This window comes from Oncorhynchus keta, chromosome 35, assembly GCF_023373465.1.
Source record: "Oncorhynchus keta strain PuntledgeMale-10-30-2019 chromosome 35, Oket_V2, whole genome shotgun sequence".
NCBI classification, from domain to species: Eukaryota; Metazoa; Chordata; class Actinopteri; order Salmoniformes; family Salmonidae; genus Oncorhynchus; species Oncorhynchus keta.
In genome coordinates, this window is record NC_068455.1 from 3,251,111 (window position 1) to 3,265,401 (window position 14,291).

At 53.4% G+C, this 14,291-nt stretch overlaps 1 protein-coding gene across 1 annotated transcript in view; it reads left to right on the forward strand.

Moving 5' to 3' along the window:
• The window catches only part of alms1 (ALMS1 centrosome and basal body associated protein), a 76,574-nt gene that overhangs the window by 39,982 nt on the left and 22,301 nt on the right, over positions 1–14,291 (forward strand). Inside the window, exons 10-17 of the mRNA XM_052495835.1 lie at positions 2,850–3,530; positions 4,330–4,960; positions 6,242–6,403; positions 11,568–13,007; positions 13,068–13,427; positions 13,488–13,607; positions 13,764–13,943; positions 14,062–14,181. Of these exons, the coding sequence (XP_052351795.1) occupies positions 2,850–3,530; positions 4,330–4,960; positions 6,242–6,403; positions 11,568–13,007; positions 13,068–13,427; positions 13,488–13,607; positions 13,764–13,943; positions 14,062–14,181 (3,694 nt within the window). The remainder of the gene's footprint in view (positions 1–2,849; positions 3,531–4,329; positions 4,961–6,241; positions 6,404–11,567; positions 13,008–13,067; positions 13,428–13,487; positions 13,608–13,763; positions 13,944–14,061; positions 14,182–14,291) is intronic.

Below are 14,291 nucleotides of genomic sequence, written 5' to 3' on the forward strand. Positions count from 1 at the left end.
CTAGGGGGGGGGGCAGCTGGATCCTAGGGGGAGGGTGGAAACTGGATCCTAGGGGGAGGGTGGCAACTAGATCCTAGGGGGAGGGGGCAACTGGATCCTAGGGGGGAGGGGGCAACTGGATCCTAGGGGAGGGGGCAGCTGGATCCTAGGGGAGGGGGCAACTGGATCCTAGGGGAGGGGGCAACTGGATCCTAGGGGAGGGGGCAACTGGATCCTAGGGGAGGGGGCAACTGGATCCTAGGGGGAGGGTGGCAACTGGATCCTAGGGGAGGGGCAAGTGGATCCTAGGGGAGGGGGCAACTGGATCCTAGGGGGGGGCAACTGGATCCTAGATCCTAGGGGGAGGGGGCAACTGGATCCTAGGGGAGGGGGCAACAAGATCCTAGGGGAGGGGGAAAGTGGTACTGGAGCAACAAGTCTGACACCAACAGGCTTCTGAACAGCTTTTACTCCCCAGGACATAGTCTGTGTAGCCATTTTGTTAACTATTTACAGTCTATCTGCCTCGACTTCTACTTTAGGGGGCAACTGGATCCTAGGGGAGGGGGCAACTGGATCCTAGGGGGAGGGGGGCAGCTGGATCCTAGGGGGAGGGTGGCAACTGGATCCTAGGGGGATCCTAGGGGGAGATGGGCAACTGGATCCTAGATCCTAGGGGGAGGGGGGCAACTGGATCCTAGGGGGAGGGGGGGCAACAAGATCCTAGGGGAGGGGGGAAAGTGGTACTGGAGCAACAAGTCTGACACCAACAGGCTTCTGAACAGCTTTTACTCCCCAGGACATAGTCTGTGTAGCCATTTTGTTAACTATTTACAGTCTATCTGCCTCGACTTCTACTTTATCCTGTCTTGACTTCTACTTTATCCTGCCTCGACTTCTACTTTATCCTGCCTCGACTTCTACTTTATTCTGTCTCGACTTCTACTTTATCCTGTCTTGACTTCTACTTTATCCTGTCTCGACTTCTACTTTATCCTGTCTCGACTTCTACTTTATCCTACCTCGACTTCTACTTTATCCTGTCTTGACTTCTACTTTATCCTGCCTCGACTTCTACTTTATCCTGCCTCGACTTCTACTTTATCCTGCCTTGACTTCTACTTTATCCTGCCTCGACTTCTACTATAATTATCCTGCCTCGACTTCTACTTTATCCTGTCTTGACTTCTACTTTATCCTGCCTCGACTTCTACTTTATCCTGTCTCGACTTCTACTTTATCCTGCCTCGACTTCTACTTTATCCTGCCTCGACTTCTACTTTATCCTGTCTCGACTTCTACTTTATCCTGTCTTGACTTCTACTTTATCCTGCCTCGACTTCTACTTTATCCTGCCTCGACTTCTACTTTATCCTGTCTCGACTTCTACTTTATCCTGTCTTGACTTCTACTTTATCCTGCCTCGACTTCTACTTTATCCCGCCTCGACCTCTACTTTATCCTGTCTCGACTTCTACTTTATCCTGTCTTGACTTCTACTTTATCCTGCCTCGACTTCTACTTTATCCTGCCTCGACTTCTACTTTATCCTGTCTCGACTTCTACTTTATCCTGTCTCGACTTCTACTTTATCCTGTCTCGACTTCTACTTTATCCTGTCTCGACTTCTACTTTATCCTGCCTCGACTTCTACTTTATCCTGCCTCGACTTCTACTTTATCCTGTCTCGACTTCTACTTTATCCTGTCTCGACTTCTACTTTATCCTGTCTCGACTTCTACTTTATCCTGCCTCGACTTCTACTTTATCCTGCCTCGACTTCTACTTTATCCTGTCTCGACTTCTACTTTATCCTGCCTCGACTTCTACTTTATCCTGTCTCGACTTCTACTTTATCCTGCCTCGACTTCTACTTTATCCTGTCTCGACTTCTACTTTATCCTGCCTCGACTTCTACTTTATCCTGCCTCGACTTCTACTTTATCCTGCCCCTACCACTCCAGTATCCACATTGTTAATATGGTACACTCGACTTCTACTTTATCCTGTCTCGACTTCTACTTTATCCTGCCTCGACTTCACTTTATCCAGTCGCGACTTCTACTTTATCCTGTCTCGACTTCTACTTTATCCTGTCTTGACTTCTACTTTATCCTGTCTCGACTTCTACTTTATCCTGCCTCGACTTCTACTTTATCCTGTCTCGACTTCTATTTAAAAAAAATAATAATAATATTTGACTGAGTCTGCACACTCAACACCTTGACACTACCACACACACACTCACATAACACACAAACATATTGACTCACACACACACACACACACACACACACACACACACACACACACACACACACACACACACACACACATCCATAGTTGCTGCTGCTTGATGCCTAGTCACCTTCCCCCTATATAAACCTGCCCCTACCACTCCAGTATCCACATTGTTAATATGGTACTGACCCTGTATATAGTCACCTTCCCCCTATATAAACCTGCCCCTACCACTCCAGTATCCCTGCACATTGTAAGTATAGAATTGGCACTGATCTTGATTACTGCATTGTTGGGAAAGAACCAGCGAGAAAGCGATTTCACTGTACTTGTGCAGGAAAAAGTTGATCTCATGGCTCCGCTGCAGTAGGAGGCAGCATGGCGTTTGTAGTGGTGGGATGGTTGATTTGGGACGTGTGTCCTCTCCAGCATGCTGTTCAGTGGTGTGGTGTGGAAGACAAGTCTTCCACAGATCGTTTGCTTTCTACTTTATGTGCGATTTGAAGTCATCAAAAGCACTCAACTGGTTCAGTCTGGTATTTTGGGAGAGATGTTTTAGGAGTTAAGGTCAGTTTTTTTTTTTTTTTTTTTCCTGCTCAGTTGATTGTGGTTCTTTCTCCTTGGTTCAGAGCACGGACACGGACAGCAGTACTGAGTCCAGCCTAGTAGGACCAGGGGGCCAGCCTCCCTCCCTACCCCAGCCTGAGGAGCAGTTGGTTGGGGAGAAGAAGCAGTTCAGGGCCCTGAAGGCAGCAGAGGACTGTCTGTCCCACCAGCTACAGCAGCTGAGCAGGAACCCGTTTGACGACAGCGTTGAGCTGCGTACCCCTCTAAGACAGGACCTAGAGGGCCGGGTCAGACAGATCGCCCTCCGAGAGGGGTTATACGTCCTCCCTAGAACGCACCCTCCACCCCTCACCTCCATCACCATTGCCACCTCCCGCCGCTCCCCCCTCCCCGAGCCTCCACAGGCATCCCAGTTCACCTTAGAAGGGGTCTCCCAACCCACAGTGCAGGGGTGGCTACCTCAGACACGGTCCCAGCAGCAGGGGAGGGAGAGCACCACCACCTCGACACACTGCTCCATGTCCAGAGACACAAACACCATGACTGGATCACAGGCCAACAGCAGCAGTCTGTACCCCAGAGACAGAAAGACACGCCTGGGCCAGGAGCCGGGCCGGGAGACGGGCCGGGAGACGGGACGGGAGCCGGGCCGGGAGCCGGGCCAGGAGCCGGGCCAGGAGCCGAGACAGGAGCCGGGCCAGGAGCCGAGACAGGAGCCGGGCCAGGAGCCGAGACAGGAGCAGGTAGAATCCCGGCTGAATCTATCTTTACCGCTTACTGACTAAAGAACTTACACTGTTATAGACTGACACTGTTATAGACTAACACTGTTATAGACTGACACTGTTATAGACTGACACTGTTAATCACACTCAGATGACCTGGTGTTTAAGAAAAGGAATGTCCTCTGGACCCTAACACTGTCACACTCTCTCCCTCTCCCCCCTCTTCCTTGGTCTCCCTCCCCTTCCTCGGTCTCCCTCTCCCTCCTCTTCCTCGGTCTCCCTCTCCCTCCTCTTCCTCGGTCTCCCTCCTCTTCCTCCCTCTCCCTCCTCTTCCTCGGTCTCCCTCCTCTTCCTCCCTCTCCCTCCTCTTCCTCGGTCTCCCTCTCCCTCCTCTTCCTCCCTCTCCGCCCTCTTCCTCGGTCTCCCTCTCCCTCCTCTTCCTCGGTCTCCCCTCCCCCCTTCCTCCCCCTCTTCCCGTCCCCCTCTCTTCCTCGGTCTCCCTCTCCCCCTCTTCCTCGGTCTCCCTCCCCCTCTTCCTCGGTCTCCCTCTCCCCCTCTTCCTCGTCTCCCTTCTCCCGGTCTCCCTCTCCCCCTCTTCCTCGTTCTCCCTCTCCCCCTCTTCCTCGGTCTCCCTCTCCCCCTCTTCCTCGGTCTCCCTCCCCCTCTTCCTCGGTCTCCCTCTCTCCCCCTCTTCCTCGTTCTCCCTCTCCCCCTTTTCCCCGGTCTCCCTCTCCCCCTTTTCCTCGGTCTCCCTCTCCCCCCTCTTCCTCGGTCTCCCTCTCCCTCCTCTTCCTCGGTCTCCCTCTCTCCCATCCAGCTGCCTGGTAGAGACCAAGAGAACCCGTTTACTGGCCCCCCCCACTCTGCAGCTCCTCTCCCTCTGACCCCAGTCATGTACGGGCAGATTTCCCGGTCTCACCCCGACGAAGGTCGTCCTGGGTCCATCATGGGTTCTGGAGCAGACTGGATCTCTGGAGCTTGGACCACCAGGACGGGTCAGGTGTCCCACCTCCACGTCACCCTCTCCCCTGGTCCTAAAGGGGCTGAAGAGAGGTCCCGGAGACTTCTGTCTTTTGCTCCTGTCAGGCACTCCTCTGTCGTCTCCAGCAGTGTTGACGAAGACGAGAGCCTAGGTTACGCCCCCGATCCTGCTCCGGCCAATAAGACGGGGTCGCAGGAGAACAGAGATCCAATTTGGAGACAGGGGCAGGAGACGGCCGACGCCTCAGTCCAAATCACCACGGCAACGGCAACCTCCACCTTCCCACAATGCTTCACACCTCCCCAGAGGCTGACTGGTACCGGTCCGTCTAGGCAGGCGGCGCTGACGGTTCTGTTGCCGTATAAACCACACGGTAGTGAGGAGATGTTCTACGTACCCCAGACGCATCCTGAGCCACAGCTTTCCCCCATACGATCTGACTCCACCATGGAGAGTTCCCACCCAGGTACAGCATCTCTTATCTAGCTAGTTAAAATACATTATTTAGACATTTCTAAACTATCTATAGTGACGCTGACAGACTGACAGGTATTCCAAGGCATTCAATAATGAATGATCCCCTCGGTCTAGAGAACTCCTGAAGGCTAACTTAGATCGTACTGTAATAGATGCAGCCACCTGGCCCCTCCTCTCTCTCATCTGGCCCCTCCTTTCTCTCCTCTGGCCCCTCCTTTCTCTCCTCTGGCCCCTCCTCTCTCTCCTCTGGCCCCTCCTCTCTCTCCTCTGGCCCCTCCTCTCTCTCCTCTGGCCCCTCCTCTCTCTCCCCTGGCCTCTCTCCTCTGGCCCCTCCCTCTCTCCTCTGGCCCCTCCTCTCTCTCCCTGGCCCCTCCTCTCTCTCCCCTGGCCCCCCTCTCTCTCCCCTGGCCCCTCCTCTCTCTCCTCTGGCCCCTCCTCTCTCTCCTCTGGCCCCTCCTCTCTCTCCTCTGGCCCCTCCTCCTCCCCTCTGGCCCCCTCTCTCTCCTCTGGCCCCTCCTCCTCTCCTTTGGCCTCCTCTCCTCTGGCCTCTCCTCTGGCCTCTCTTCTGGCCTCTCCTCCGGCCTCCTCTCCTTTGGCCTCCTCTCCTCTGGCCCCTCCTCTCTTCTCTTGCCTCCTCCTCTGGCCTCCTCTCCTCTGGCCCCTCCTCCTTTCCTCTGGCCTCCTCTCCCCTGGCTCCTCCTCTGGCCTCCTCTCCTCTGGCCCCTCCTCCTCTCCTCTGGCCCCTCCTCTGTCCTCCTCTCCTCTGGCCCCTCCTCCTCTCCTCTGGCCCCTCCTCTGTCCTCCTCTCCTCTGGCCCCCTCTCCTCTGGCCCCTCCTCTCCTCTGGCCCCTCCTCTGTCCTCCTCTCCTCTGGCCCCTCCTCCTCTCCTCTGGCCCCCTCTCCTCTGGCCCCTCCTCCTCTCCTCTGGCCCCTCCTCTCTTCTCTGTCCTCCTCTCCTCTGGCCCCTCCTCCTCTCCTCTGGCCCCCTCTCCTCTGGCCCCTCCTCTCCTCTGGCCCCTGCTCTCCTCTGGCCTCCTCCTCTGGCCTCCTCTCCTCTGGCCCCTCCTCCTCTCCTCCCCCAGACGGTTAGCAGCTGGTCTTTTGTAACAGGCACTGTGTATCAAATGAATTATTCATGTTCCAGTGTGAGTGCAAGAGAGAGGCAGTGTCAGGTCCGACAGCTATGCTCCTCAGACATAGTAAGAGAGACAGGGCTTCCTCTCCGAGGCACTCACCCGTTCCTCCCGCTCTCTCTCTCTCTCCTCCCCAGGCTCGGACGACGCGGTGCCCCCTCGCTTCAACATAGAGATCCTGGGGTCACGAGAGCAGCAGGTGGACCAGGTGGTGGACAGAGGCGTAAACATCAAACACACAGAGGGAATCTACAGCAAGAGACAAAGACTGGGAGAAAACTACAGTATGGAGAGGACAGGTGAGCACTCAGTATAGTGAGGGTTTAACACTGGGAGAAGGACCGGGTCAGTATAGTGAGGGTTTAACACTGGGGGAAAGGACCGGGTCAGTATAGTGAGGGTTTAACACTGCGAGGAAGGACCGGGTCAGTATAGTGAGGGTTTAACACTGGGGGAAGGACCGGGTCAGTATAGTGAGGGTTTATTAACACTGGGGGAAGGACCGGGTCAGTATAGTGAGGGTTTAACACTGGGGGAAGGACCGGGTCAGTATAGTGAGGGTTTAACACTGGGAGAAGGACCGGGTCAGTATAGTGAGGGTTTAACACTGGGGGAAGGACCGGGTCAGTATAGTGAGGGTTTAACACTGGGGGAAGGACCGGGTCAGTATAGTGAGGGTTTAACACTGGGGGAAGGACCGGGTCAGTATAGTGAGGGTTTAACACTGGGAGGAAGGACCGGGTCAGTATAGTGAGGGTTTAACACTGGGAGGAAGGACCGGCTCAGTATAGTGAGGGTTTAACACTGGGAGGAAGGACCGGGTCAGTATAGTGAGGGTTTAACACTGGGAGGAAGGACCGGGTCAGTATAGTGAGGGTTTAACACTGGGGGAACCACCAGGTCAGTATAGTGAGGTTTTAACACTGGGAGAAAGGACCGGGTCAGTATAGTGAGGGTTTAACACTGGGAGGAAGGACCGGGTCAGTATAGTGAGGGTTTAACACTGGGAGGAAGGACCGGGTCAGTATAGTGAGGGTTTAACACTGGGGGGAAGGACCGGGTCAGTGTAGTGAGGGTTTAACACTGGGGGGAAGGACCGGGTCAGTGTAGTGAGGGTTTAACACTGGGGAGAAGGACTGGGTCAGTGTAGTGAGGGTTTAACACTGGGGAGAAGGACCGGGTCAGTATAGTGAGGGTTTAACACTGGGAGAAGGACAGGGTCAGTATAGTGAGGGTTTAACACTGGGAGAAGGACCGGGTCAGTATAGTGAGGGTTTAACACTGGGGGAAGGACCGGGTCAGTATAGTGAGGGTTTAACACTGGGGGGAAGGACCGGGTCAGTATAGTGAGGGTTTAACACTGGGAGGAAGGACTGGGTCAGTGTAGTGAGGGTTTAACACTGGGGGGAAGGACCGGGTCAGTATAGTGAGGGTTTAACACTGGGGGGAAGGACCGGGTCAGTATAGTGAGGGTTTAACACTGGGGGAAGGACCGGGTCAGTATAGTGAGGGTTTAACACTGGGAGGAAGGACCGGGTCAGTATAGTGAGGGTTTAACACTGGGAGGAAGGACCGGGTCAGTATAGTGAGGGTTTAACACTGGGAGGAAGGACCGGGTCAGTATAGTGAGGGTTTAACACTGGGAGGAAGGACCGGGTCAGTATAGTGAGGGTTTAACACTGGGGGAAGGACCGGGTCAGTATAGTGAGGGTTTAACACTGGGAGGAAGGACCGGGTCAGTATAGTGAGGGTTTAACACTGGGGGAAGGACCGGGTCAGTATAGTGAGGGTTTAACACTGGGGGAAGGACAGGGTCAGTATAGTGAGGGTTTAACACTGGGGGAAGGACCGGGTCAGTATAGTGAGGGTTTAACACTGGGGGAAGGACTGGGAGAAGGACCGGGTCAGGGTCAATATAGTGAGGGTTTAACACTGGGGGAAGGACCGGGTCAGTATAGTGAGGGTTTAACACTGGGGGAAGGACCGGGTCAGTATAGTGAGGGTTTAACACTGGGGGAAGGACCGGGTCAGTATAGTGAGGGTTTAACACTGGGAGGAAGGACCGGGTCAGTATAGTGAGGGTTTAACACTGGGAGAAGGACAGGGTCAGTATAGAGAGGGTTTAACACTGGAAGAAGGACCGGGTCAGTGTAGTGAGGGTTTAACACTGGGGAGAAGGACCGGGTCAGTATAGTGAGGGTTTAACACTGGGAGGAAGGACCGGGTCAGTATAGTGAGGGTTTAACACTGGGAGAAGGACAGGGTCAGTATAGAGAGGGTTTAACACTGGGAGAAGGACCGGGTCAGTGTAGTGAGGGTTTAACACTGGGGAGAAGGACCGGGTCAGTATAGTGAGGGTTTAACACTGGGAGAAGGACAGGGTCAGTATAGAGAGGGTTTAACACTGGGAGAAGGACCGGGTCAGTGTAGTGAGGGTTTAACACTGGGGAGAAGGACCGGGTCAGTATAGTGAGGGTTTAACACTGGGAGAAGGACAGGGTCAGTATAGTGAGGGTTTAACACTGGGAGAAGGACAGGGTCAGTATAGAGAGGGTTTAACACTGGGAGAAGGACCGGGTCAGTATAGTGAGGGTTTAACACTGGGGGGAAGGACCGGGTCAGTATAGTGAGGGTTTAACACTGGGGGGAAGGACTGGGTCAGTATAGTGAGGGTTTAACACTGGGGAGAAGGACAGTGTCAGTATAGTGAGGGTTTAACACTGGGAGGAAGGACCGGGTCAGTATAGTGAGGGTTTAACACTGGGGGAAGGACCGGGTCAGTATAGTGAGGGTTTAACACTGGGGGGAAGGACTGGGTCAGTATAGTGAGGGTTTAACACTGGGGGGAAGGACCGGGTCAGTATAGTGAGGGTTTAACACTGGGAGAAGGACCGGGTCAGTATAGTGAGGGTTTAACACTGGGAGGAAGGACCGGGTCAGTATGGTGAGGGTTTAACACTGGGGGAAGGACCGGGTCAATATGGTGAGGGTTTAACACTGGGGGAAGGACCGGGTCAGTATAGTGAGGGTTTAACACTGGGGGAAGGACCGGGTCAGTATAGTGAGGGTTTAACACTGGGGGAAGGACGGGTCAGTATAGTGAGGGTTTAACACTGGGAGGAAGTACCGGGTCAGTATAGTGAGGGTTTAACACTGGGAGAAGGACCGGGTCAGTATAGTGAGGGTTTAACACTTGGAGAAGGACCGGGTCAGTATAGTGAGGGTTTAACACTGGGAGAAGGACCGGGTCAGTATAGTGAGGGTTTAACACTGGGGGAAAGGACCGGGTCAGTGTAGTGAGGGTTTAACACTGGGAGAAGGACCGGGTCAGTATAGTGAGGGTTTAACACTGGGAGGAAGGACCGGGTCAGTATAGTGAGGGTTTAACACTGGGAGGAAGGACTGGGTCAGTGTAGTGAGGGTTTAACACTGGGAGAAGGATCGGGTCAGTATAGTGAGGGTTTAACACTGGGAGGAAGGACCGGGTCAGTATAGTGAGGGTTTAACACTGGGAGGAAGGACTGGGTCAGTGTAGTGAGGGTTTAACACTGGGGGGAAGGACTGGGTCAGTATAGTGAGGGTTTAACACTGAGAGAAGGACCGGGTCAGTATGGTGAGGGTTTAACACTGGGGGGAAGGACCGGGTCAGTATGGTGAGGGTTTAACACTGGGGGGAAGGACCGGGTCAGTATAGTGAGTGTTTAACACTGGGGGGAAGGACCGGGTCAGTATTGTATACAGTATGTACAGTGCCTTTTGAAAGTATTCGGCCCCCTTGAACTTTGTGACCTTTTGCCACATTTCAGGCTTCAAACATAAAGATATAAAACTGTATTTGTTCGTGAAGAATCAACAACAAGTGGGACACAATCATGAAGTGGAACGACATTTATTGGATATTTCAAACTTTTTTCACAAATCAAAAACTGAAAAATTGGGCGTGCAAAATTATTCAGCCCCCTTAAGTTAATACTTTGTAGCGCCACCTTTTGCTGCGATTACAGCTGTAAGTCGCTTGGGGTATGTCTCTATCAGTTTTGCACATCGAGAGACTTGAAATTTTTCCCATTCCTCCTTGTAAAACAGCTCGAGCTCAGTGAGGTTGGATGGAGAGCATTTGTGAACAGCAGTTTTCAGTTCTTTCCACAGATTCTCGATTGGATTCAGGTCTGGACTTTGACTTGGCCATTCTAACACCTGGATATGTTTATTTTTGAACCATTCCATTGTAGATTTTGCTTTATGTTTTGGATCATTGTCTTGTTGGAAGACAAATCTCCGTCCCAGTCTCAGGTCTTTTGCAGACTCCACCAGGTTTTCTTCCAGAATGGTCCTGTATTTGGCTCCATCCATCTTCCCATCAATTTTAACCATCTTCCCTGTCCCTGCTGAAGAAAAGCAGGCCCAAACCATGATGCTGCCACCACCATGTTTGACAGTGGGGATGGTGTGTTCAGGGTGATGAGCTGTGTTGCTTTTACACCAAACATAACGTTTTGCATTGTTGCCAAAAAGTTCAATTTTGGTTTCATCTGACCAGAGCACCTTCTTCCACATGTTTGGTGTGTCTCCCAGGTGGCTTGTGGCAAACTTTAAACAACACTTTTTATGGATATCTTTAAGAAATGGCTTTCTTCTTGCCACTCTTCCATAATGGACAGATTTGTGCAATATACAACTGATTGTTGTCCTATGGACAGAGTGTCCCACCTCAGCTGTAGATCTCTGCAGTTCATCCAGAGTGATCATGGGCCTCTTGGCTGCATCTCTGATCAGTCTTCTCCTTGTATGAGCTGAAAGTTTAGAGGGACGGCCAGGTCTTGGTAGATTTGCAGTGGTCTGATACTCCTTCCATTTCAATATTATCGCTTGCACAGTGCTCCTTGGGATGTTTAAAGCTTGGGAAATATTTTTGTATCCAAATCCGGCTTTAGACTTCTTCACAACAGTATCTCGGACCTGCCTGGTGTGTTCCTTGTTCTTCATGATGCCCTCTGCTCTTTTAACGGACCTCTGAGACTATCACAGTGCAGGTGCATTTATACGGAGACTTGATTACACACAGGTGGATTGTGTTTATCATCATTAGTCATTTAGGTCAACATTGGATCATTCAGAGATCCTCACTGAACTTCTGGAGAGAGTTTGCTGCCCTGAAAGTAAAGGGGCTGAATAATTTTGCACGCCCAATTTTTCAGTTTTTGATTTGTTAAAAAGGTTTGAAATATCCAATAAATGTTGTTCCACTTCATGATTGTGTCCCACTTGTTGTTGATTCTTCACAAAAAAATACAGTTTTATATCTTTATGTTTGAAGACTGAAATGTGGCAAAAGGTCGCAAAGTTCAAGGGGGCCGAATACTTTCGCAAGGCACTGTATATATTTCATGGACAGAGTCACTGCTTTGTGTGTGAATGTTATTTTCTCATTAATTCTTAACCAGATACCATTTCCACCCTCAGGTACCACCGTGCCAGACGATGAAGGCCAACCATTGGTTGACCAGCGTACTCCACAGTCAAAATGCTTCTCTCATGTCACAGGAGGGTTAACCAGAGTACCTGCTATACCAATCACCACCACTAGAGGACCTGCTGTACCAACCACCACCACTGGAGGACCTGCTATACCAACCACCACCACTAGAGGACCTGCTGTACCAACCACCACCACGAGAGGACATGCTATACCAACCACCACCACTGGAGGTCATGCTATACCAATCACCACCACTAGAGGTCATGCTGTACCAACCACCACCACTAGAGGTCCTGCTATACCAACCACCACCACTAGAGGTCCTGCTATACCAACCACCACCACTAGAGGTCCTGCTATACCAACCACCACCACTAGAGGACTTGCTGTACCAACTACCACCACTAGAGGTCCTGCTATACCAATCACCACCACTAGAGGACCTGCTATACCAACCGCCACCACTAGAGGATCCTCTGCAGCCAATAGAGACCATGGAACCTCAATCACCACCTCCACACACACCCAGGGTGTCCCAGACACAGACCACCCTGTCCAGCCCTCCCTTCGCTGCAGCCTGGGGGTGGGGGAAGAGGAGCTGGAGGTGTTTCAGCCTCTGCATGTAGAGATGGACTATAGTTCCATGGACCTCCACCATCACTTCCCCAAAACCCACCATCTCCAAATGAACCATCAGATCTCCAACGCTCACCTTGTCCGAACCTCAGCCCCTCACCCAGGGATGGAGCGAGAGTCGGGGAGGCGGGACCACAGTCTAGCCCAGCGGAGTGGCAGCACTCTGGACCAACTGTGGCGCAGGTTCAGTGAGAGGTGGAGCCTGGAGGAGGCCCGGCCCACCAATGAGAGAGAGGCGTCCCTCCTGGAGCGGCTGGAGCGTCTGTCCCGCCTCATCCACAGCACCGGGACCTCCGCCCCGCCAGAGCCAGAACCAACGCAGCAGACTGATACCACAGAACAAGAGGGAGGAGGGAGGAGAAGAGAAGGAAAGAGTGGTAGGAAGGAGGAAGAGAGGAGAAGAGGAGGTGTGGAGGAAGGGAGGAGTAGGAGAGAGGAGAGCAGCAGTGGCCGGAGCGATCCCCATGCTAAAGCTAACCAGGCTAAGGCTAGTGTTCCCCGCCAGGCCTGGGAGCAGCAGGATGAAGACAGCTCTAGCCCCTCCCATGGTCCGGCCCACAGCTTTAGCCCCTCCCACCTCCCGGCCCGCAGCCAATATCTGTGTCCAGCAGAGAGAGAGAGGTCTGGGAGTGTCTCAGGGGAGACCAGCAGCTCCATGTCAACAATAGACACAGCCCGACTGGTGAGGGCCTTCGGAGCCCACAGGGTCAGAGGGCTGAATACACAAGGTGGGTTCAGCAAGGTGAGGGCCTTCGGAGCCCACAGGGTCAGAGGGCTGAATACACAAGGTGGGTTCAGCAAGGTGAGGGCCTTCGGAGCCCACAGGGTCAGAGGGTTGAATACACAAGGTGGGTTCAGCAAGGTGAGGGCCTTCGGAGCCCACAGGGTCAGAGGGCTGAATACACAAGGTGGGTTCAGCAAGGTGAGGGCCTTCGGAGCCCACAGGGTCAGAGGGCTGAATACACAAGGTGGGTTCAGCAAGGTGAGGGCCTTCGGAGCCCACAGGGTCAGAGGGCTGAATACACAAGGTGGGTTCAGCAAGGTGAGGGCCTTCGGAGCCCACAGGGTCAGAGGGCTGAATACACAAGGTGGGTTCAGCAAGGTGAGGGCCTTCGGAGCCCACAGGGTCAGAGGGCTGAATACACAAGGTGGGTTCAGCAAGGTGAGGGCCTTCGGAGCCCACAGGGTCAGAGGGCTGAATACACAAGGTGGGTTCAGCAAGGTGAGGGCCTTCGGAGCCCACAGGGTCAGAGGGTTGAATACACAAGGTGGGTTCAGCAAGGTGAGGGCCTTCGGAGCCCACAGGGTCAGAGGGCTGAATACACAAGGTGGGTTCAGCAAGGTGAGGGCCTTCGGAGCTCACAGGGTCAGAGGGCTGAATACACAAGGTGGGTTCAGCAAGGTGAAATACCTTCGGAGCTCACAGGGTCAGAGGGCTGAATACACAAGGTGGGTTCAGCAAAGGTGAGGGTCAGAGGGCTGAATACACAAGGTGGGTTCAGCAAGGTTCGGAGCTCACAGGGTCAGAGGGCTGAATACACAAGGTGGGTTCAGCAAGGTGAGGGCCTTCGGAGCCCACAGGGTCAGAGGGCTGAATACACAAGGTGGGTTCAGCAAGGTGAGGGCCTTCGGAGCTCACAGGGTCAGAGGGCTGAATACACAAGGTGGGTTCAGCAAGGTGAGGGCCTTCGGAGCCCACAGGGTCAGAGGGCTGAATACACAAGGTGGGTTCAGCAAGGTGAGGGCCTTCGGAGCTCACAGGGTCAGAGGGCTGAATACACAAGGTGGGTTCAGCAAGGTGAGGGCACCGGGCCCACAGGGTCAGAGGGCTGAATACACAAGGTGGGTTCAGCAAGGTGAGGGCCTTCGGAGCCCACAGGGTCAGAGGGCTGAATACACAAGGTGGGTTCAGCAAGGTGAGGGCCTTCGGAGCTCACAGGGTCAGAGGGCTGAATACACAAGGTGGGTTCAGCAAGGTGAGGGCCTTCGGAGCTCACAGGGTCAGAGGGTTGAATACACAAGGTGGGTTCAGCAAAGGGCCTTCGGGCCCACAGGGTCAGAGGGCTGAATAC